The sequence below is a fragment of the Syngnathoides biaculeatus genome, chromosome 2 (assembly GCF_019802595.1).
Source record: "Syngnathoides biaculeatus isolate LvHL_M chromosome 2, ASM1980259v1, whole genome shotgun sequence".
NCBI lineage: Eukaryota > Metazoa > Chordata > Actinopteri > Syngnathiformes > Syngnathidae > Syngnathoides > Syngnathoides biaculeatus.
Window position 1 is genome coordinate 39,665,887 of NC_084641.1, and position 25,008 is coordinate 39,690,894.

Below are 25,008 nucleotides of genomic sequence, written 5' to 3' on the forward strand. Positions count from 1 at the left end.
GCCTTAATTCTGCAATTAATGCAACAGCAGGCACGACAAAATACTGCACCGATGGAATATTACTATAATACACTTTTCAGAATCCCATAATTTCTAAGATCCCTTTTTTTGGTCACAAATTATTCTTTTATTTTGTTGTATTTCTATCATAATCAAAATTGAAACAAAAAGAGGCATGAAATATTTCCGTGCATGTTGGTAATATAGAAGCGGCGTTCTAGAGCAATTGGTTGGAGCATTGGGCTCACAGTTCTGAGGATCATGGTTCAAATCCCTGCCCCGCTTGTGTGGAGTTTCCACGTTCTCCCTGTACCTGGGTGGGTTTTTTCCAGGCACTCTGGTTTCCTCCCACATCCCCAAAATAGGAATTAATTGGAGATTCTAAATTGTAATTGTGAGTGCAACTATGTGCTCTGCGATTGGCTGGAAACCAATTCAGGTTGTACGCTGCCTTCTCCTTGTTGATTGCACAGATAGGCTCCAGCCTTCCTGTGACCCTTATGAAGATAAGCGGCTCATAAAATGGATGGATGATGCGGATAAAAGAATTGGGTTGTGGCTGTGATCAGAATTAAATGGGTCAGCACACGCATCTCAGCATCTAAAGTGCCTGAGTTTTTTTTTTTTTGGCGGGGGGGGGGGGGGTCACCAACTGGTCTGGTCAGTAACATCAACCATTTTTTTTTTCCTACCTTAGATTTTGTATACTGTATATAATGTGTACATGTGTGTGCATATCTGTATTTACACTGTATTGGGAAAAGTATTTTCTCATCTTTTTTGATATGCTGAGCCACACTTTGTACTGTAGTTATAACAGCTTAATTTTTTTATGAGAAGGCTGTCCACAAGTTTCGGCAGTGTGCTAATTTGAATATTACAAGATGGCGCCTATTGGTGTCGCAGCCTTCGGCATGTTCTGATTCTGATTCTGACTTGAAGAATCTTCTGTAGGTGGCACGGGGATCAGCTGGTAATCCGTTGGCCTCACAGTTCTGAGGTCCCGGGTTCAATCCCAGACCCGCTTGTGTGGAGTTTGCATGTTGTCCCCGTGCTTGCGTGGGTTTCTTCCGGGTACTCTGTTTTCCTCCCACTTCCCAAAAACATGCAACACTAATTGGACGTTCTAAATGGCCCCTAGGTGTGATTGTGAGTGGGGCTGTTTGTCTACATGTTCCCTGCGATTGCCTGGCAACCAGTTCAGGGTGTACCTCGCCTCCAGCCCGTTGACAGCTGGAATAGCCTCGAGCATTCCCCGTGACCCTCGTGAGGATAAGTGGCAAAGAAAACTGATGGAATGACAATCTTCTGGAAGCACATTTGTGAAGGAACACACTGTTGTTAGATGAGAAGGCCTGCCTCTTCGTCTCCGTTTTAATACATTCCGATGGTATTCTATCAGGTTGAGGTCAGGAATCTCTAGTCTAGTTAAGTTCATGCATACTAAGCTCTTTTATCCATGTTTTTATGGAACTTGTTCTGTGCTATAGTGCACAACCATGTTAGAAATGTAAGCACTGTTGCCAAAAGTCAGGAGCATGCATCCATCCATCCATTTTCTGAGCTGCTTACCTCACAAGGGTTGAGGGACTGCTGGAGATATCATCTGGTAGGAGACAGGGTACTTCCTGAACGGGTTGCCAGCCAATGGCAAGTCACATAGACAACAATTACACTCAAGCCGATCCCTGGTTTTTCTGAGTGTGTGCTTCGGGTCATTGTCATGTTGAAAGATCCTGCTCCGACCAATTTTCAATGTGCTGACTGAGGGAAAGAGGTTGTTCCCCAAAATCTCACAATACATGGCCGCGGTCATCCTCTCCTTAATACAGTGGAGTCGTCCTGTTCCATGTGCAGAAAAACACCCCCAATGCATAATGCGACCACCCCATTCTCCACAGTAGGAATGGTGCTCTTGGGATGGAGCTCATCATTAGTCTTCCTCCAAACACGGTTAGTGGAATTATGACCAAAAAGTTCCATTTTGGTCTCATTTGACCACAAAAAAAAATTCTCCCATGACTCTTCTTTGTCATCCAAATGGTCATTGGCAAACTTAAGACAGGCCTTAACATGTGCTGGTTCAAGCAGGGGAACCTTCTGTGCCATGCATGAGTTCAAGCTATGATGTATTTGTGTATTACCAACAGTCACCTTGGACACGGTGGTCCCAGCTCTTTTCAGGTCATTGACCAAGTCCTGTCGTGTAGTCCTGGGCTGATTCCTCACCTTTCTAAGGATCATTGAGACCCCTCAAGGTGATATCTTGCATGGGGCTTCACTCCGACTGAGATTGACAGTAATGTTTAGCTTCTTCCATTTTCTAATGATTGCTCCAACAGTGGAACTTTTTTCACCAAGGTGCTTTACAATTTCTTCTTAGTCCTTTCCAGCTGTGTGGAATTGTACAATTTTGTCTCCGGTGTCTTTGGACCGCTGTTTGGTCTTGGCCCTGTTACAAGTTTGAGTCTTATTGATTGTATGGGGTGGACAAGTCTTTATACAGCTAACGACCTCACACAGGTGCATCTAATTCAGGATAATACATGGAGTGGAGGTGGACTTTTAAAGGTAGACTAACAGGTCTTTGAGGGTCAGAATTCTAGCTGATAAACAGGTGTTCAAATACTTATTTGCAGCTGTATCACACAAATAAATTGTTAAAAAACATACATTGTGATTTCTGGATTTTATTTTTAGATTATCCCTCTCACTGTGGACATGCACCTACGATGAAAATTTCAGACCACTTCATGAGTGGGAGAACTTGCAATAAAGCACGGTGTTCAAATACTTATTTTCTTCACTGTAAATCATTTTTAAAAATAGAAACTGGGTAAGAATAGGCCTTTTCAATTTTGTTGAATGAATCTATATATTGTATATGAGTTTCATTTGTTGCGCTACATCCATCAACCTTTTCTTTGGTCTTCCTCTCGTTCTTTTGCCTGGCAGCTCCATCCTCAGCATCCTTCTACCAATATACTCACTCTTTTGCCTCTGGACATGTCCAAACCATCAAAGTCTGCTCTCTCGAGCCTTGTCTCCAAGACATCCAACTTTGGCTGTCCCTCTCATGAGCTCATTTCTACTCCTATCCAACCTGCTCACGCCAAGTGAGAACCTCAACCTCTTCATTTCTGCTACCTCCAGTTCTACTTCCTTTTTCTTCAGTACCACCCTCTATAATCCGTACATCATGGCCGGCCTCCCCACTGTTTTATAAACTCAAATCCACATGAAATGAAAGATGAATTTGACTCAATGATCTTAAGCATACTCCATTTGTTTATACCGTGCTTTGTAGTTGTCATAGGCATGGTCTGGCCACTGCTGTGGGCAGTGCTTCCTGTGAGGGGCGAGGCCAGGCCACTGTTCTGGGCAGTGCCATCTCGGACAGCTGTCACAGCTGGGTCACATTTTGGACACTAATGAACTAAGTACTAAAGTGGGAAATGTGTCATCGGCATTTGCCAGTTCGTTGCGCATGCTTCACTGCACTCTGGGATACTCCACTACTGTGCGTAAGTTAGTGTAGAGCAATCTTTTGTCACAGCGACTCTTTGCCATTTTAATTTAATCACGTCTTGTTATGCTTCTTGGTTTGCCTCACAGTGATCGGACCTTGTTTCACGTATTGTTGGATCTTGCCTAACCTAGCGTTTTGGTGCCTCTACCTTGTTTTGCACTGCCTTTTGGTATTGACCTGTTTTGGAATAAAACCACTGAATTTTATTCCTTTGCCTTGAAGTCCTGCATTTGGGTCTGCCCCCATGCCACTGGTCTTTGACATTAGTAATTCAGATGATCATACCAGATTTTATAACAATTTTTTTGGTACCCAGAAATGAAAGAAATTCCAAAAGGTTCTCATAATTTTATATTTGGATATATATATATATATATATATATATATATATATATATACACACACACAATAGTTAAAAATAGCAGTCCAACATGACTAACTGGATTAATCCACATTTTCAGTGTATGTTTTTATTGCTACATTTCAAACAAGTAGGTGATGTAGACTATCAGAAAACAATAAGATCCAGCATTCATGATCTACAACACTCTTTAAACTGTGCTATTGCGCAATTTGTTGAAAGGGGTGTATTAAAAAAAAAAAGTAGCAGTCGGCTGTTGACTTTACAAGCCAAAACAATTTTGCACAAGCTTTTTTGTTTCTAGGATTTAAAATCTTTTGAATCACAAAAATAATCTCATACTAATATGTGTCATTTTGAGTGCAACTGGTTGTTTATCTGTGACCTGCCATTGGCTGGCAACCGGTCCAGGGTGTACCCTGCCTCCTGCCTCATGATAGATGGTATAGGCTCCAGCATTCCCCTGACCATTGTGAGGATAATTGGCTCAGAGAATGGATAGATTGATGAATAAAATCATGCAATAGCCCAGTCCTGCGTTTCAAAATTAGATTTTAACTTCAGAAATACATTCCTAGTAGTTAGTTTTTCGCAACATTCATATGTATTAAAATGCACCAATATGAGTGCCAGTTTTAGACCTTTTGTCATCATCATTGTAATTCATTCATTTGTGGGCTCAAGTGCAACACTGTACTTCATTTGTTAATGGGTTAAAAAAAAATATAACCAATACGATTCCAGAGATCACAAATTTCTGCTGGTTGGTGTCTGATCATTGCAGATTCAAGTTATTATCCACAGTCCAAACTGGAGAGACGTGTGCACACCCATGCTCATTAAGTGACTTGGTTAATGCTTTTATGGTTGCCATGGTGCCAAACAAGCACTTCTCAGCTGGGCAGAAGCAGCCCCTGATTGGTTAATCAGTATTCAGACTGTGTTTGCTGCTAGGCTGAACACTGCTGAAATATTGTGTGTGTGTGTGCGCGTGTGAATGTGTGTGTGTGTGTGTGTGTGTGTGTGTGTGTGTGTGTGTCTGTGTCTGCATGCGCACATGTGTGGGTGGGTGCAGGCACATACAGCAAATGTCACTTATCACCTGAGAGATAAATGATTGCTTCCTCACCTCGCATCTCCACCTTTCTCTTTCTTCACCAGCCTTCTTGCTCTGAAGGGGAGGAAGGGGGTGGGGACTGGAGGACAGGGTGGTGGAGGTAGATGGAAAGAGGCAGTGGACAGGTAAAAGGGGAACATGGGTTGTGATGGAAAAACCATGTTATGAGTGTTGGCACCCCTGCCCTTTGACAGTTTGTGGTCCAGTGGACATTTTTACATTCTCGTGTATATAGTAATATATATATATATTATATATATATATATATATATATATATATAATATATATATATATATATATATATAAAAGTATGTATGTATATGTGTATGTGTATATGTATGTGTATATGTATATATATGTGTATGTGTATATGTATGTGTATATGTATATATATATATATATATATATATGTGTATATGTATATATATATATATATATATATATATATATATGTGTATATGTATATATATGTGTATGTGTATATGTATATATATATATATATATATATGTGTGTGTGTATATATCTATATAGTGAGAAAAGGGGACAGAATAACAGGACAGATGAATGCAATTGGAGAATGTCAGGTTCGATATTAACCTTTAAGAGTGATCAACAGCCGGCTGCACAACGGCAGCTGCACTTTGAGTGACATTGCTGAACGTCACTGAACTGACCCATCAGGGTTCTGCCTCTCACCTTTTTTTTTTTTTTTTTTTTTTTTAATGAATTGGCTGAATGTCCTCCTCTAGTTTTGCTGCAATTCCAAATTTGAATTGTTGGTGAATGGGATTGCAATGTTATAGATGGAATGCCAGTTAAACATGCCATGTCATACCATATGTGGCCTTTTATAAAATAAAATGTACATTTTGCTCTATAAGTAAGCTTCAGCTAACCTGCAGTCTTCAAATCTTGAGGGTTCCATGGGCTTCTTTTATGGACCTTGAGTTTCATTTTTTTTTCTATAGATTTTTGATTGGATTCAAGTCAGGTGATTGACTGGGCCATTCTAGCATCTTACCTTTTTGTTTGAAACTAATTGAGAGTTTCCTTGGCTGGCTGTTTTGTATCATCATCCTGCTGAAACACCCACCCTTGTACATTGGTACATTTGCCCATTCATCCTTCCTTCAATAATGTGACATTTACCAGTATAATTTCCTGAAAAGCAGCCCCATACCATAATTTTCCCTCCTCTGAACTTCACTGTTGGTATGGTCTTTATGGGGCGAATTGCATTATGGAATCCAAACTTCAATTTATCTCTCATCTCACCAGAATATTTTCTACCAGTATTTAATTGGCTTGTCCAAATGTTGTTCAGGGAGCTTTCCATGAACTTTGACATTTTTATTTTTCAGCAATGAGGTGGTGAGCATGCATACAGGCCATTACTCGCCATTTTCCTAGTAACCATAGTGTAGCTGCTATTTGCAGGTCTTTTTGAACCTCTACAGGTGGGCCTTGGCTCATGGACAACTCTTCTGATTAATCTTTGCACTCCTGTCAGAAATATTGCTAGGAATACCTGATCAAGGCAAATTTATGGTTGTATGATTTGCTTGCACTTCAATATTGTGGCCCCAGTAGTGCTCAATGTAACATTCAGAAACTTAGACATGCGCCTGTAACCAATGCCAGTGTTATATTTTGCAACAAATGGACAAAATGGGCAACTCTTACCCATCTTGAGATGTTTCCTGACTCACAACTTGACAATGAGACCTTTATGTAGCCCATCAATAAGGGCTGAATTTGCTCATTTGTACTGACAAATTGCTGGATTGCTGTTTGATTATTAATAGATTTTGGGTTTTGTCTTGGCTTTCCTTGCCTTTTGGGACCTCCGTTCCTTCATATGTTCAATAGATTTTCCTTATCATTTGACACATTTTCAAGTCAATAGCACCTTTAAACGTATATTTAGTGAGGAAAAATGGTTCCACGTTAAATACTTATTTCAGCCGCTGGACAGGTGGAGCTTTAAAAGACTGTTTCCCAATAAGAACACGAGATCACCGTGAGGTGGTTTATATGTGCGAGTGTCAATCAGCTAGTGAGAGGTGGGAAGTTGCCCCCATATTTTTTTTCATAACTGTTATGTTGAGTTGCTTTTGCCCGTCATATCTTTGTGTGTGACAGGCTGCAAAGAATCCTATTGCTTTTTGGAAGCCTTATTTTTCACATCTGTGTTTCAGTGTACAGATTAGGCTGTCCCCCAGGGCAACCAATGTGCCCCCAACACGGTCAATGTGACCACTGGAAGACACAGTTGGATATTTACATGGCTTCAAGTGATAAGAGCTCAAAGGGATGTGACGGACGTGATAGGCCCGTGTCTGTATGTTTCTTTGAAGACGCACATGGAGGAAACTGTCTGATTTCTTTGATGTTAATGAAGCAGACAGACGCTCCTCAACACCACCTGGAACTCAAACTGCGTGTGGCAGATGAGTGAATAACTTGCTCCTGTTGGAATAAAATGAACAGAAATGACAGACAATTTAAATATTTTGCACTGTGATAAAATAATAGTGGCATGCGGGTGTCAAAGACATGTACATCAGACTAATTTGTAAATAACTATGTGAGAAAAGTTTGTGACTTCAATACAAAGTCCAGATAAAATGTCTGTAGATTTGGGAGAAGTTCACTGGGCCTGGACATGTAATGCATCACGGAATCCACGGATCGCAGGACGAGGAAACTCCCATTGCAAAATGATTGTAGCAAAACACCACACTTCCATGTGGGCATGCAAATAGCGAGTGCAAAAGGCAGAACCTGTGGCCAAGTATGAAAGGGTGAGGTGATTAGGGAAGAACTACAAGTACAACTACAAGTTGGGAAGTTCAGGAACAGGCAGGATTGCCAACAAAAACTCATCCCACCAAAATGTACACGTGGGTGTTGACGACAATCTAGCCCTGAGTGAGTGAACAAAAAAGGTTTAGTGGGTTGTTGCTGCCTCGGCATGCAGCGGCATTGAAGTGAGCGTGGCTGGCTGGCAGAGTAGAGGGGTGACTAGAAAAACGCCGGGAAAGCACAGCGATAACCAATGGTCCCAAACTATGACATGTTGCTTTGCGGCTATGCTTTCAATATAGAGAAAGATAAGTCCTTAACTGTGTCTTTTTGTTCTGCACTGTAAAGATCCAAGGATGACATCATTTACAAGCGAACACAATTATTTAGTGTTTAAAATCCAAGTGCATCATGATTGGCAGCTCACACTCATCTGAAAGTGTGTGCAAATGTGGGATGTATTTTTTTCATGTTGTGAGTTATTAAATCACCACACTAGTGTATTCTAGGGAATACATAAGTAACTGAGCAAGTCATTCTTTCTTTCTATAAATCTTTTATTTAATATTGTTCCGCTCTGTGTGTATACAATGACTCGGACACAAAGTGTACAATATTTGCATATTATGAATGTTAGTGGAACTCAACATTTACTGAGACAGTCAGCACTCACCACATTTTGCTACCAATTTACTGTAACAATATAGGAATAACACTGGTGAAATGCTGGGCATCAGCTTGCTTTAATTACTGGTGCTATCTTTACATGACCTGAAAACAAAAATACAAGACAGAGATCTAAATAAAAAACACACCATCCATCAGACTGTAAAGCATCTTGACCAGGTCAAATGACAGTAGTAGCAGAGTTGAATGATATAAGTGGTGGGCAAACCTTTGTGCTTAGGGACTGCATTCAACTTAAAACAAACAAACAAACAAAAAAAAAAAAAACAGATGAGCCAGGTAATTTGTAGCAGTGATTTCAGGAAAAGTTCAAGTGTCTGTAAAATACTTAATTTTAATAACAAATTAATAATTGTCATGTTTTAAATATACCACATAAGCTCATGAGGTTCGCATGTGAGCTGGAGTTTACCAGCTTTAAGCAGATAACTTCCTTTTTAATTAATAAAAAAAGCACATTATTTGGAATTCAACAGGAAACCAGAGTAAACCCACGTGATATTCAAAACAAATCAATAAAACAAACAAATACATTAAAATGATGAAATACTACTTAATTAGAGATTTAAATATAACTAGACTTAAAAATGTACATGCTCAATGGGCCGGATTAAAGAACAGATTGTACCCACCCCTTGGCTACATGCTGCTTTGTATTCATTACATATTTCCTACATGACCATATGCATTAGCCCCCATCACTGGACCTTTTTGGGACACGTGCAACAAGTGGAAAAGTGAAAGAAGGTGTGGATCAGCACTCTGGCTAACCTCTTTACAGCCAAGAAAACAGAGTGGACCTAAGGATTGTTGATAAGTCATTGACAAGTGTACGCATGTAGTAAGGTGTTCTTTTGTTCAAGGACCAGAGTGAACCTGAAGGAAACAAGGCTACATCATGAGCACAGTTCTCACTGTCACGTCTGCTTGGCTTGTGTCACTAAAACGTGCTCCGTGCTGCTGACAAGCTACGGCTGCAGGTCCACGCTCAAGCGCATGCCCCTCGCTGCAGTATATGAGTGGAAATGAAAAATGTCCGGGTTTGTCATGGTTACTCTATTCTAATTAAAGCAAACGCTCTTTACTTGGATACAGAGTGCAGTCAGAGCTTGTAATTGCAGCATAGGCGCGGGCCAGGCTGACTATGGAAATGCTCACCTCAATTGGGATGTGTGATTAGCAACCCAGAAGACCCTGTTGTACATATCTTGATCTTTGGTCCATGGCTCAGGGAATTATACTTGAACACGTGAGAGATCTTCAAAAGTTGCATTCCCCCAGGTACTAACCCAACAAGCTGAACATTGATAATAATGCAGTGTTGAACTCCACAATGAAGAACATATCCAGTAAAATAAAACAAAAACAAAACAAACAAAAAAAACACAATATATCCAACCAGGCTAATGATGCTAGTTATATACCATAGGTCAAAAGGGTTCCAATGATAACATCAGCTCAAATGAAACCGTGAACTAAACTCCATTTAAAAAAAAATGTCTCAACTGAGAACTTTTTTAAGGGGGGCCTACAATGACAGCTCATGTATAATTTCATGAAGAACACACAAAATTGTAATGTGATCTCTGTGTTGTTGGCCCAACAACTTTCTCCAGTTTACACCTGTGACTCTCCTGGTGGGATAAAAATGATGACAGGCATGATTGTCAGGGCTTGTTTTCTGCTTGTTTCCTAGTAACCTTTATCGCTCGACACAAGTGCTACAATACACGGAAAAGAGCTACAGTTTCTCTACAAATGACAAGAACAACACTGGCCCAAAAGACTCATTCAGGGATGGTTCTCAGATCATGTGAGGCACACTGGAGCCAAGAGCATGGGAACATTTGGTCTACAGTGGAACCTCCAAGGGCCTCAGATTCGCACTAATTTTAAAATCTTTAAGTAGGTTAATCTTGTCAAAGATGCAGTGAATGTGTTTCAATAATTTTTGTTTCAGAATACCAGTACATTTCGCCTCCCATTTCCAAAACCATTGCTTTTCAGAACACCAAAATTAAATGACACCTTTCTTAAACCCTTGATAATATTATCAAAGCTATAATAATGATAATCATGATCAAAGAGAGCAAGTCAATTTTAACATTTAAAGGTCCCATTCCATCGTATTAAAAAAAAAAATCCATAAACTTTGATGTCCATTTGTAGAGTTTGCAAAATAATTTGGGGTTGGAAATAGATGTCTAGAACTCCTAACAGTTGATCAATCCAATGAATTATCTTTTTTATTTTTGTGGAAAAAAATACAATCCTTCAGGTTAGATATCAGCACAAATCAGCATGATACAATATTACTACATCTGAAGCCACCCAAGGAAAATGGTTCAGCGGCTGAAACATCAAAGAGCTTTCTTGACTCAATACCATCTGACTTTTTCAAAATTATTGTGAAGTCTGTGCTAGCTTATTTGCAGCAAATTAATTGCTCATTTCAGTCTGGCAAGTTTCCTATAGCTCTTAAAGTAGGTGCTGTTAAGCCTCTTCTAAAAACAGAGCACTGTACGCTTCCATGTTAGCAAACTAATATCCCTTTCATCGCCAAGATTGTTGAGAAAGTTATTTTTGATCATCTCGTCAATTTCTTGGACTTAAATGGACTTTTGACAAATTTCAATCGGGTTTCTGAACTCATGACAGTACAGAATCTGCTCTTATGAAAGTGCTAAATGATATAAGATTGAATACTCACTCAAAAAAGGCAACAATTTTGGTCTTGTGGAATCTCAGCAATACGGTAGATCAGGGGTCGGGCACTTTTGGTGGTTGCATATGGCTCGCAGAGCCCTCATAACGACATACTGTACGTTTCATGTAATTTCTGTCATGCAGAGAAGGTTTGTCCTAGTGATTGCCTTAGTTTGGTGTGGGAAGCAAACATTGGAGGCAACACAAATGACAGTTTGGCCGAGTGGAGTTGCCGTAGTTTTTGCGTGGTAGTCGAAGTCCACAGATGCAGAAGGGTCTAACGTGGATAGTGTCGGAACAACTAATTATGGAAACACTTTTGACAAAGGTCGCTCAAAGAAAAAAAATATGAGGACCATCGAAGTTTTCAACAAAAATGGTCAACCTTTGTGGAGAGAGACGGTTCTGCTGTGTGTTTACATTCACAGATGGGGAGTATGCCAAAACATTCGTACTTGATGTTGCCAATAAACATTTTGACAACTTCGCATAAAGCAAAGATAATCAAACAAATAAAATACATGCTTTTGTCGGCAAGAACAGTTCACCATCGTACCAGCATGATGCCAAATCAAATTGAAGTACGTTCACGATGAAATGATAGAAGTCTCAACGCCTGCGTGAAGCTTAATCTGACGATGTATGAAGTCCAAAGCCATCAGCAAAACCGTGCAGCACTAGCTGTCGCATTGATGGTAAAAATTACTTTTGTCATCATTGGTGAACAACAGTGTTACAATGTTATTTAAAATACTTATTGGACTCAAAGTGTTGGTCTTAAATAAATGCACAAATACACCTGTATTTATTTTTTAAAACACTGTGTTGCTCTTTTGGAATTAGATTTTAAAATATTTTGCCTTTATGGCTCTCTGTCAAAAACGTTCCCGATCCCTGCGTAGATCATAACATACTGATAAACAGGTCGAAAATGTGGGTAGGACTAAATGGAACGGTCCTTAAATGATTTTGGTCCTACCTGGAGGAAAAGAGCTACATTATAATCATTGGAAGTGCTCAATCTCAACAAATGGCAGTGACCTATGGGGTCCCTCAAGTGTCAGTTCTTGGTCCCCTCTTGTTCAGCCTGTATATGCTACCCTTATGTCAAATTTTCCAGAACTTTAGTTTTGACTATCATAGTTAAACAGCTGCAGCTCATTCAGAATTATCCAGCTTGGGTTCTGACCAAAACAGAGAGGTCAGACAATATTACGCCAATTCTATTCTTTACACTGGGTTCCAGTCAGCTTTAGAATAGATTTTAAAGTTCAGGTCCTGAATACACTAAAGAAATACTAATGGAATATAAACCTAGTAGGGCTCTTAGATCGACAGACTTGGGTCAAACAATGTAGCACAGAGTCCAAAGCAAACATGGTAAAGGAGCATTTAGCTATTTTGCAGTACTGTGTAAAGCACATTGAGTGATCTTGTGTATGAAATGCGTTATAGAAATATATTTGCTTTCCTTTACTTTTTCTAACTATTGTAGTTGGTATTTTACACCTGGCCATTGAGAGGTCCTGAATTCTCATTATTTCATTCATTGGTTAATTCATTTTCTGAACTGCTCATTCTGTCATAAAACAAAATATGTATACTTTATAGACTATACTGTATTTATATGGGTTGGAAGAGGCTGAGAATATGAACACAGAAATCTTATATTGCCGTTCATCTGTGTGAGTGAGTGGGTACCAACCACAAAGTGTGCTCGTAATTCCATATTATCACAACATCAGTGATTTCAAACCCACTGCATTGCAGGCATGATGTTATTGAATTTTGCATTCAACCAACAAACCGCATAGATGTTAGATTTTCATGTTAGAGACTTAGCGTGATCCATGTTATGAATTACAGAGTAGAAGAAAAAACTATGGCATGGGACCTTTAAAATATTGGTCAATAAATTGTAAACTTAAGTGTTATGACAGCAGTGTCGTAAGAGCAGATTCCAAAAAGAGACTGGAGAACCAAGGTCCAAAAAATAAATAATAACAATAATTCAGCAGAAGGAGTATGCAATGGCGAGACACATTAAACAAAAGGAAACTCAACACCAGAGAGCATCAGAAAACGGATAACTTAAGGCGACACAACAAAAAGCCTGTGTGGTAAACAATATCTCTTTGGAGTTACTAAGATCAGATGGATGACAATCATCAGCGGTGAACACGGTAAAGACAGGTGAATATTCCAACACTGTCACTAAATAGGCTGATGATTACTGTAAGCAACCGGTACGTCGCTGATGCCCACACCCACCATCACGCACCCTGACACTGCAACACAAAGACAAACAATTGAAAAACAGGCCATGACAAACAGACCCATGAAGAGACTGACTAATATCAATAATTTCTGGAAAATTTGGACACAGGAGATTTCCATATGTAACTGTAGTTCGGGGTGCCCATTCCTTTTTGCCCCGAGATGTAATTTTCAGGCAGCTAGCACCCTATCTACGGGGGTCCCATTGCAGAACTTGCCCTAATGTGCACATGCAGAGTGACTTCATCAAATCGAATGTCAATACATCTACCCACATGTTGGACATGTTTGCCATACCCAAATCAAGCGACAAAATGGATGATAGGCTGATGCCTTTTTTTTATTTGGGTCGCGATGCCTCAGAAATTGGTCGATCGCGATTGACGCATTGAACACCCCTGTTGAAAAAGATTTTTAACATCTTAAATAATGTCCATCTTTGTTTTAAAATGCGAAAGAGCCTAGATATGATGAGTTTAAAAAAAAGCGTACTTGTTGCTCTAACGCAGCGTGTTGTGGACTCAAGTGACCAGCACAGCACACCAGACACACACACACAACCATATTATACCAGGTGTCTGGCATAGTACCAATTCTGAGCTGTGAGAAGTAGCATGGTGCCACAGGGCATTTACACTGATGAATACCAAAAAGAAGGAAGAGTCACAAAGTATTACAAAAGCTTAGCAGAACTCTGTTGAAAATATTAGGATTCGCAATTATAAACATTGAACAGGTTTAACTTTTTCAATTGTCGCCGCTCATCGTTTTCTAACAAATAAAAGAGGGTGGGAAAAATCACATTTTGCACATCCTAAGCCACAGGATAATAGCTTAGGTTACTTTTTTTTTTTTTTAATCGCCAGGCCTTTACCAACTTTGATCAGAAGCAGATCAGAAGGCTCAAAATTGGATTGATAATTTCTGTTTGAACTTCTCCTTTTGCACACCTCACGTTTAGGCTGTTGCTTTTGTAATTAGTGTTTGCGAAAAAATCCATCTATTTCTTTGTGTCTTGTTTTATTGCGATCTCACCGTTTGCGATCTATAGGCATGTTTTTCTTTTTTGAAAAGACAGTCTGCATTTACAAATAGCAGTGGAGACTTTCACTTAGTTGAGATTCCACTGTATATGAAACAAATGGCATCAGATCAGACAATCTACAACAACTTCCCATTGAGACAACAGCAGAAATACAGTTATAATGACAGTTTTGTGATAGTAATACTGAGCTCGCAATAATTTGTTGTCATAGGTGCGTAGCAGACACATTATTGCCTCACAGACAATTGAACAAGAAGTCGCAAGATGAGACATGAGGGGATGGCACACTGCCCCTTCTGGTTAGGTGCTTCTGCAAGCCTTTGTGTGTCAGTGCTTTGGGCAATTGTGCTCACAACCTGTTGCTAAGGCAATACAGTTTGTTTGATTAGTCACACAGCCTTATATCTGCCTTTTTGGCTATGTTAACAATGTGTTCATTCCAGTCCAAGGGAAGAACCACACCTGGAATCTGAGTCTATAATCCAGCGATGAGCAAACTTTTCAGCTTTTTTCGGTAGATGAGGTAAAACTATACACATCTACAAAAGTCAAATATGCATGTAAAATGTGTAAACTTATATCATTGAGATTCAAAACTTCTGCATGTTCTCCTCTTCCACACCACTGCCCTCCCTTTCATTCATCCACTGTCTGGCTCTGACTGACCTTCATTCTTCAGAGAGGATCCTTGATCCAATCCCACCTCCAACTTGAAGTGTTCTGTCACTCCAACAGCACACCTCACCACTATCTTCAAGTTCACATACCGTACATGGCCTGGTCTCATCTAACATACTTCTCTTACACTCCATTTTTTCCCTCATATAGTACTCCACCACACTATCTTATGATACGTGAGCCCTAGAATTCACCATAAATGATTGCTTTGGACCCAAGCGACAGCCATGAAAACACTGAGACATTTGTGTGTGTCCTTTTTTGATAGGTATGGCCATCCTAATTCTTGTTGATTGGTCAAATTGGTGTGCCCATCCATGTTCCATTGCCATCCTGAGTTGCAGCATCTCTTTCACTGGCACAGACAAGAGGTATCACAGTATTATTACCTTCTAAGGGATAGTATATGAAGAACTACCAGTTTAGTTCACTGGCATCTAAACAAAAAGCCCAGTTCTTGAACAAGGCTTCAAGTCATGAACAGATTAGGAGCCATGTTGATGGTCACAGTGAGGAATCTATTTGGTTTGCTTTGATGGAGCTCAGGCTTACCTAAACAAGCTTCTCATGCAATATTCTGATTGTGGCTAAAGTCTCTGCGCTATATTTGCGGTCCAGCCCTCTCTGGCTAAAGTCACCACATAAAAAATAACAAAAAACATTGTCATTACAATCCCTTCATGGCACCTGTCATTCTTCACATCAACACTTTGTGGCTTTAACATAATTTACCCTGTCCACATTTACTCTCCTACTTTTAAATTCAAGTTCATGTGAAGGCAGCCAGTTATGATACAGTCAGAAATGATAGATCATTTTTGTCCCACAAGGTACAATCCGTGTTTGATACACAAGACTCTTTGTTTGATGCCATGCTGTTAGTACAATTTTCAGCATCCAAACAGTAAAACTCAAGGGTACAAGCTGTTGTACATGATCAGTCTACTGTAAGTACAGCTATGTACTTTTTCTCTGAGAGTGTAGCTTTGCGCTTTTCCCTTCAGCTACATTCTAAGTGCCCTTTGCTATTCCATGTAAACAGTAATGCTGCCCATAGCTGCACTTTCATTTGCTTGGGAGATCCAAACATGTTAAATGTCTTCAGTTACAATTTGCAGTTACAGCTACAAGCAAACTGAAAAAGTCTTGCCAGAATTCTTGAATGGCTACATCGGTAAGAGGTGGCAGCATTCTTTAAGTGCCTGGCAGGGAGGTAGCAAATAAAGTGTATTCTGTATCTGCACAACTGTGTAAGCTCATTCTTCACTAGCGTTTTGCCTTACGCCAACTGCATACAAAGGAATGAAGAAGCATGCTCGACTGTCTGTCAAAAGAGAGCCAAAGTGGTGAGGTCAGATACAGAACATTGTGTGTCAGATCAGATGCATCTTCAGGACTCCGTTGTGTTTATCTGGATGCTTTCAAATCCCTTCTGTGGCGCTTGTGTGTGTGTGTCGGAGGCAAGCATACCAGGCAACTGAACACTATCAGAGTAGGACAAGCAGGCCTCTAAGTAACAGACACATCAGTCACATGTAAACACCGGTGGAGATGACAGTTTTGTATCATTGTTTGCTTGTTTCATTTTAGGAATACCCTTTGGGGCAAGGCGAGGTGCCACTGCTGCCACTTCCTCTTCTCCCTGTCTGCCCCTCAGCTACCTACAACAGCACTTCTGTCTTACATTATGAGCAGTGGGGTGCCGGGTGCGCACTTGCTGTTGATCGGTCTCAACTGGACTTTTGAGTCTTTTTTGTTGCATTTGTTGCAGAATCGCTTACTTTTCCTGGCCTCTGGTTACTTGTTGGTGAAAGGGGATGTAGGGTTGGGGAGGAGTGGGCTATGTCTCCTCCTTATCAGGTTTGCTGACAGGCTTTCCACCATTCATGGCCACTGGCTCGCTGGTTGTGCTTTTGGAAGGCGGGCCTCCGGCGATCTTAGGCGCCACCTCCCCTATGTCATGCAGTGACGGCTCTCTGTACATTGCAACTAGAGAGGTTTGGTAGGGAGGTGGGCAAGGGAGTGATGAGGAGACAAAGAATGACATGAATTAAGAGAGAATAACAGAAGAAAGACAAAATAGAAATTTGTGTTTTATAGTCCAGGGAGTCTTCGGGTTACGAATAAGTCCCGTAAATTCCTATGCTAGTGATGTAACTTGGATTTTGTTATAAGTCGGATTTCACCATTAAAGTCAGACATTATGTCAAAATACTTTGTATAAAAAACAAATAGATTGGAATAAACAAATAATATGTTGTACTTACCATTACTGCTGGGAGGTGGATGGAGAAGAAGGGGAGGCTGTGCTTAGCTATTGCAAAGGAATCTGGTCCTCAATCCATAACATAAGTAGCCTCTCCATCTCAAGTATCAAAGAATGTTGTTTTGTGATCACTGTATCCGACATAGGAACAGAACCCTTCATATGCGCTAAAATATGGGCTTTGTCTTTAATAATTGTCACCATGGCTGAAGCCGACTGAAGCCTACCCCTATACCGATGTTCGTCTGTGTCTCTTCTTTCTCCAATCTTTTTATGATCTTGAGCTTTGTTTCGATGGTAATGAATTTTATTTTGGCTGTAGAAGCATTGCTAAACAATACAGCTTTTTTCTTTGAGGCCATAATGTCTAAAAAGGAGGGCGTAAAATGCAAAGATACTCCTGTCGCACAAACATGGATAAGCACTATGCACATTATCTAGACAAAATGGCAAACGGGAACGGGCGTTGTAAAGTCGAAACGTTTTAAGTCGAGACCGTTTTAACCCGAGGACTCCCTGTAATTTGATTGGAAAAATCTCATATGAAAAACTTCTCAAACTATCTGCTTACATCCAGTAATGTGGAGAAACACATGCATACTATACAGAAGATATTTTTTACATTTTGTTCTGAAACATTAAGGTGAGTGGAAGTTACCTTCTATAGGTTTAGGCAGGAAATGTGCAGCTGGTTTGGTCTTCTTAACTCTGTTGCCTTTCATGGCCTGCCCTTCCTTGTTAAGGCCCAGGAACCAGGCCCGGCCAGACTCCTTCTGCCTGTACAGCATGGAGCTGTAGATCACATAGTAGTTCTCGAACACAGACTCCTTAAATTTGCACTCTGGGGTAAACGTTTCCTGATGAGACAGGCATGAACAGACTTATAGCATTGTAGTTGTTGCCTTTTCCACAATATCTGAACACAAGATGGGGCGAAGGAAGAAATGTTGCAGAATTCCTGAAAGGAATGAAAAGGTGCTTGACAAACAAGAATCTTGAGGGCGGCATCAACGCCGCTCATGAACACACCCATCTGTTGATTGTTTTAAGGAGCTATTTAATTAACCAGTCAATAAATTGTACAAGGTGATATGTTGACATTCGTTCTTTTGTCCTGAACAAAAAGAAGTCATCATGCTGCCGTGGAGAAAACATCCATTTTTTTGTACTGCATATTTTCACTAGCGTTGCAGATGCACTTGAGCCTAAATTATTTGAAATGTGGTTGACCAATGTTTAAACTGTCAAGCGTAAGCCTTATTTTCCCACTTTGTATCCTTCTGTATACCTCAATGAGCAAAACTGAGCAGCCCCTCACTTGATTGTATGCCTAGCCTTACTCACATCATGTTCACAAAAGTTATACTCGAAATTTGGCTGAGACAAAAAATTACATTTAATTTGAGTGCGACAAAGGAATGTTAAGTTTGCTGAAATTCTTTTTGCTATACTTTGGATGCAGGATTACAAGAGACCTCTTAGTCACCTGGGAACTGCTTCATCAAGTTCCTTTAACCAAATTCCAACTGGAACAGATTCCATTGTGGCCCACCCCCACCTCCACAAAGTTTCTAGTAAGTCATTTACCGGTACTAAATCCTGCTCAGAAACATCAAAGAAATGGCAATCTCAACTAGTGTGCAGGGATAATATCCCAGTCATCTTTTGTCATGAATGAACTGTGTGGAGAGTGACGGCTTGGTGAAGAACCCCTCACATGGCCCAAATAAACCCCTTGTTGGGTATGTTGTGTGGTCCTCCTCTTATTGGCTGTTGGGGCCCTCTTGCCAGAGCCACAGACACATTGTCATTCAGCTCAGGTCTGCCGTTCCGAGTCTCATAGCAACATGAGGAAGAGTGGCGACAATGTAGCCGTGGCAACCAACCAGCGCTGAGGGGGAGGGGTCAGTGGGAGTGTGTGTGTGTGTGTGTGTGTGTGTGTGTGTGTGTGTGTGTGTGTGTGTGTGTGTGTGTGTGTGTGTGTAAGGAGTGGTTGGTTGGTGGGCTAAAAATTTGAGACATAAACAAATATACACGACGGCCACTCAGTAATTTAACATATTTTAATGGCTCTCCCTCACAAGCTTTTTGTTCCAGAACAAGACTGTGGCAATACGTCTCTGGGGTGCCAGTAAGCAGCTGTGATTACATTGTATAGCTGCACACGTGCACACGCACACTTGTGGCTCTAGGGTATGAATGGAGAGAGGTTCAGGAGCATTTGCTCGGCTATGAAATGTTACTAAATAGATGGTTGGTGACAAAACAAGGCTGCTGGTGAATATTGAATGCTGTCTCAGTGACACTAGCATGGTGCCACAAGTCACTGCTCTGACATGACTGCTCAGATTTGAAACAGTCAGAGGATCTTTGGGGCACTGAATAGGTTGTAATACATATTTCGTCTCGACCTTGGGCCAAGATTCATTATTCATTTGTTGAAGAAGATTATCTTTTGTGATGCACACGGTTTCATGGCTCATGTTTGCACTGGTCAGAGAGGCCATGCATCATTCAAAGCTGCTCCAAGAATAAAACCTGTTTCACACTGAAGCTGAAGCCAGGTGACTCATTTCTGTGGTGCTCGGCCGTCTGGTTCTGTCATCATTTGTAAATATCAGAAGGGCAAAAGACTAAATGAAAGAGCACAGGGCGGAGAGAAAGTGGGACATGAAGAAAGAGGGAAAATAAATCACAAACGCGGGAGGATGAGAACAACAAGCATTTTGGTTGGAAAAACAGCAGGAGATCCTCTTGCCCTCTCGTCATATATTGCATTTGCTATCTTGCATTTTATCCATCACTCTTCTTTTTGCCTCACAGTGCACATGGCGTGCTCTATGGTATCTTTTGACCTGGATGTGTACTGTGCATTGGAAGCTGAGTCCTAGCTGTTCCACGCATGATCAAACAAAAAGGGCCACGCACATGTTGAGCTTCACGCTCCCTTGCTGCACCAGGTTGCACACAGCACTCCTACAGTATCTACAGACCTAGGCAAAATTGTTGATATTTGGTATTCTACAATGAAAAACTACTTGAAGCCTGGAAAAAAAATCGAGCTGTCAATCAATTCACTTTTTAATTGAGATTACTCACACATTTTGAATTTTAAAGTTTTTAAAAATTATTAACATATGAGTGGACACATAACCTTAACTTGTGCAAATGTATTTATTACTGTAAGATTTTAAACTCAAGCCCAACATGTTCCAACAGATGAGTACATTCTGTGAAATTGTTACTGTACTTGACTGTGCACTCTACTGTTTCCATAAAATTAAACACACAAAAAGAATTACAAAGTTGAACATTTAAATGCAACACAAACAGAGAGCTTTTTTAAAAAATAAATCAGCTTAATGTAAAACACTAATGACGGGCTAACAAAAATTACATTTAACTAGCACTCGTCCTATACCTCCATCAATCCATCCATCCATCCATCCCATTTTCAGTACCGCTTATACTCACTAGGGTCACAGGAATTCTGGAGCCTATCTGGGCAATCTTCAGGTGAGAGGTGAGGTACAACCTGAACTGTCTCCTGCCAATCGCAGGGCACATACAAACAAACATTTCCCATACACAATCAAACTTATAGGCAATTTAGTGCCTTCAATCAACCTTCTACAAAGGTTTTGGGGATGTGGAAGGAAACCGGATAACCCAGAGAAACCCCAAGCAGAAACGAGGAGAACTTGCAAACTCCACACAGGTGGCACTGGGATTTGAACCCTGGCCCTCAAAACTGTGAGGCATATGTCCTCACCATTTGTCCAATACTTCCCCTATACCATCAAATAAAGAATATTCACACACAAACCCTGTAGGAACACTCCCAGGCATATATCCTTGCTATTCTGTGAGAAGTGGGTTTTATTCATACAGCACATATGCAACTTTTTATTCTAGTTATTTTAGCACATGTACTGTAGGTGTATTATCTACATGTGTGCACCACACTGCCTCTAAGAGGTCAAGATGTCCACATCATGAACAGCACATTAAACTAGGCACACCCAACTCCTGACCTGCAGGTCTGTTTTGAGATTTAGAAGAGAAAAAAATGTATGTGCATTTGCGTTTTAGACAGATTTATAAAACACACATGCATGTATGCGTGTATGTTTATCAACTTGGGCTCTCATCACATCTGAGCAATGCCACGGACCAATCGACACCATGCCACATCGCATTGCTGCAGCAGTAATTCAGGCGAAAGGAGTATTGAGTGCTGTTCATGTTCATACTTTTCATGTTCATACTTTTCCGTTCGCCAACATCTCTAGAAATATTTTTTGTATTGGTTTTATTTAGTATTCTAATTTTGAGAGCTACTGAATTTGGGAATTTCGGTAGTTGTCAGTTATCATCATTATTAAAAACATCTGGAATATCAGTTTGCATGAAATGAATGAATATCATATACAAGTTTCACTTTTTGACTGCAATTACTGAAACAAAAACTTTTTCATGATCTTGTTTATTCGAGTATGCACACATACACTGAATAATACTATGATTTAGTGTGACAAAAACTATTCAAAAGTAATAAGAAACAGATGATTACTAGTTCCTGTTTATAGTACACTCAGGGTAATCATTTTTGAAAGTCAACTCGGAGTAATGGTGAGAAATCTCCGACTTTTCAAATGGAACACAAAAAAATACACTAAACGTTAGATTGGGTAATGCTAGTTGAACCAAGCAACGTCTTTCGAATGTTGAAATGTACACTAAATGTTGAATTTGTAACTAAATTCAATGAATAGTTGACACTGACCATTGAATTTGCTGTTGAACCATTTTTGCCTGATGAAAAGTACTTCAAATATTTTTAAGATTTTGATGAACAGCAATGTATGAAACAGACTTTGAATGATGAAAACAATCTTAAACAAGTGTTGCAAAATTATGAGCAGTTTGAGGGTAGGATGAGCTCATCCAAAAACTGTCAAAAAGCAGCTAGCTGACGTGCGTGGCACTGTCAACCCGAGCATTCCCTGGAGATGTGACAGAGAGGCCAATTAGGCCAAAAGACAGTCTGGCTGATTGACGGCCTGTGCCCAAATTCATGCCATTGATGAAAATAAAGAAAAAGAAGTTGAGTGAAGTTGGAGATGAGGTTGAGAAGCTCTTGGGCGCATTCATCACGTGAAACTAGGAAGCTTGCAAGTTATGCTAATTAAGATATCGAAACAGAACCATCAAAGACAAGATTTTGGAGTACAGTAATCCCTCTCTACCCCCTATCCTTATCTCAACCCCCCCCCATTAGAAAAAAAAAGCCACATCGGCATACAGTACTATACTGTATTACGGGAAGACTCATAGATACAAGTCAAGTGATTGGTCCTCGGTGCAACATCGACTAATGACAGCATGCGTGGATTTATCTCATGAGCTGATTGGCTGTGGCTCATCGAAGCCCCAACCAGCAACTTCCCTTACACCCTCTCCTTTGTCCTTCCTAGCTGACATTTTTGACACTGTTGATAACCTCTCTAGTTCACAATGCCAACAAAGCGCTGTGCTGACGTTAACGCTTTCTCGGAAGCACCCAAGCAGAAGAGGAAGATGATGACGATCGGCGAAAAAGTCAAACTTTTGGATATGACCAAAGACGGCAGAAGAATCAGCGGTGTGCTAAATAAAGAAAGATGTGGTTAACGTCCTAAAAACCGCTTCAATAATTTTTAATAAGGAAGCGAAAAATATGGTGATGCCGCAAAATAACAGGAGTGTTGAAAATGAAAGATGCATTCGCTTTGTGAACAGCAGACTGCAGAAAAACGGCCTGGTGACGATGATGAAGAGGCTGATGAACCTCAAGCTGCAATGATGGATTCACCCCCTTCAAGATGAGGCCTTTTGGCAAAGGTTGGTTTGAAAAATTTCAGATTATGCACTCAGAAGGGTGCGATGTGGTATATATGGTATGAGCTGTCGAGTTTAGCAATTGCGTTGACAGGGTTATGTACTTGTACAGAGGAATTTTGAAGCAGAAGGAAAGACAAAGACATCACCATGTTTTTCTCAAAGATCAAAAGCTCACTTACACCGTCAGCACTGTTACATTAATTGGATTAATTGTATATGAAGTTATCTCATATTTGCTCTCATGTTTTGCTTTTAATGATTGATGCTATATGTGCTTGAAGTGTCACTGACACCTAAAATAGGAAATTTAGTTTGCTGTTAACCGAAATAAATCAGCCGGAATGGACTCATGCATTTGTTCACAGCACGTCAGAATGTTGCAGTTTATCGAGTTTTTCATCTCCCCCCCACGAAAAATCTCTTGAGGGTTTTGGGTTGAAGATGAAGCCGGAAGTTACGTATTTTGCAGACACCTACAGCGGCGGAGTCGAGAGTCTTAACCTCTTGTATCGGTGAGAAAATACCTGTTTATTCTGTGTCTTATGGCCCCGTCACACCATGACGTTCTGGTCAGCGTTCTATAGCGTTTGAGGAAACTTTGGTAGTCGCCCATGGTCTCCGGGATAGCTCCAGAAGAGCGTTGTTTGAACGCTAGTGAACGTCAATGATCGCTGGGAATCGGCGGAGAACGCCAGTCCGGAAAAAAAGTTTTGAACATGCACAAAAGTTCTCACAGAGACCAGCGTTCATCAACGTTTAATTTTAAACGCTGCCGAATGTTCAGGAACATCCGTGGAGCGTTTTACTAAGGTTTGCCGAGCGTTGCACACGTTTGGCTATCGTTAGTCAGTCGTAACTCTAGCTTTACTTGGTTGTTACTTAATTGTTTGCTTTGCAGTGAACGACTCACTGCCGACCTGTCAACGACCACTGAACAATCCCCTAGCGTGTAACTAAAGTGAAACGAATGTCGTTTGGCGTCCATTGAGCGTCATTCGAGCGTTTCCCGAACTTCCATGCATATGGGTATATAAACCGATGCTTTGTAAGCAAGGTCCATTTAATATTAAGCTACAGTAGAGAGCACCTACGATGGAAGATCCAGAAAGCAGCAGTTCGTTTTCGCGGGAAAAACTCCACCAGACTATCCTCAACAGCCCGGTCCAGGATCCTGCAATCCTTTCTCTGCTTCTTTTGTCTCTTTGTCGGACCGTCCTCACTGGGGTTTGCAAGGTGTTTAGGGTCCCCAGGGGGTGTCACATGGTGCGTGACTTCGCGGGCGTGCTCTTCCTCCTGCTGTTGTTTTTCCTCCAAACACATTGCTCGTGATGAAAGAGGCTTAGCTTTCTTACTAGCAGCGCTAGTTGCTGAAGTCCGCGCCCTAACTTTTTTTCTTCTCGGTGGCACAATGCTCACTGTTCTAACTCACGACAACAATTGAAGTGACTATGAACTTTCCAACGTTTTAGTGCCGGTTCCGCTGTAAAAAGTACAGGCCAGCAAAACGCTTTTCTGTCGTTATTCACCCATTGATCACACGCTCAACACGCTTGTCTTAGGTTGACAAATGGCTTGTCGCGCTCCAATGACGCGTTTGCACACGCTAATGGTTTTTAGGGGTATCTTATTTGGTCGCTGTTACATGCTTTTCA

At 40.6% G+C, this 25,008-nt stretch overlaps 1 protein-coding gene across 4 annotated transcripts in view; it reads right to left on the reverse strand.

The window, feature by feature from the left end:
- Positions 1–8,359: 8,359 nt before the first annotated feature.
- LOC133492314 (fibroblast growth factor 14-like) overlaps positions 8,360–25,008 on the reverse strand; it is a 95,936-nt gene continuing 79,287 nt past the window's right edge. For 2 of the 4 annotated variants that reach the window (XR_009792613.1, XR_009792620.1), the window contains 3 exons: positions 18,132–18,330; positions 17,475–17,840; positions 17,068–17,196 (listed from right to left, as the gene is read on the reverse strand). Coding sequence is in view for 2 of the 4 variants with exons in the window: in XM_061804467.1 (XP_061660451.1) it covers positions 17,048–17,196; positions 18,132–18,330 (348 nt within the window). In the remaining 2 variants the exon portion in view is untranslated. Of the gene's footprint in view, positions 17,197–17,474; positions 17,841–18,131; positions 18,331–25,008 lie in introns of all 4 variants that reach the window. The other 2 variants (XM_061804467.1, XM_061804480.1) reach the window with 1 other exon arrangement.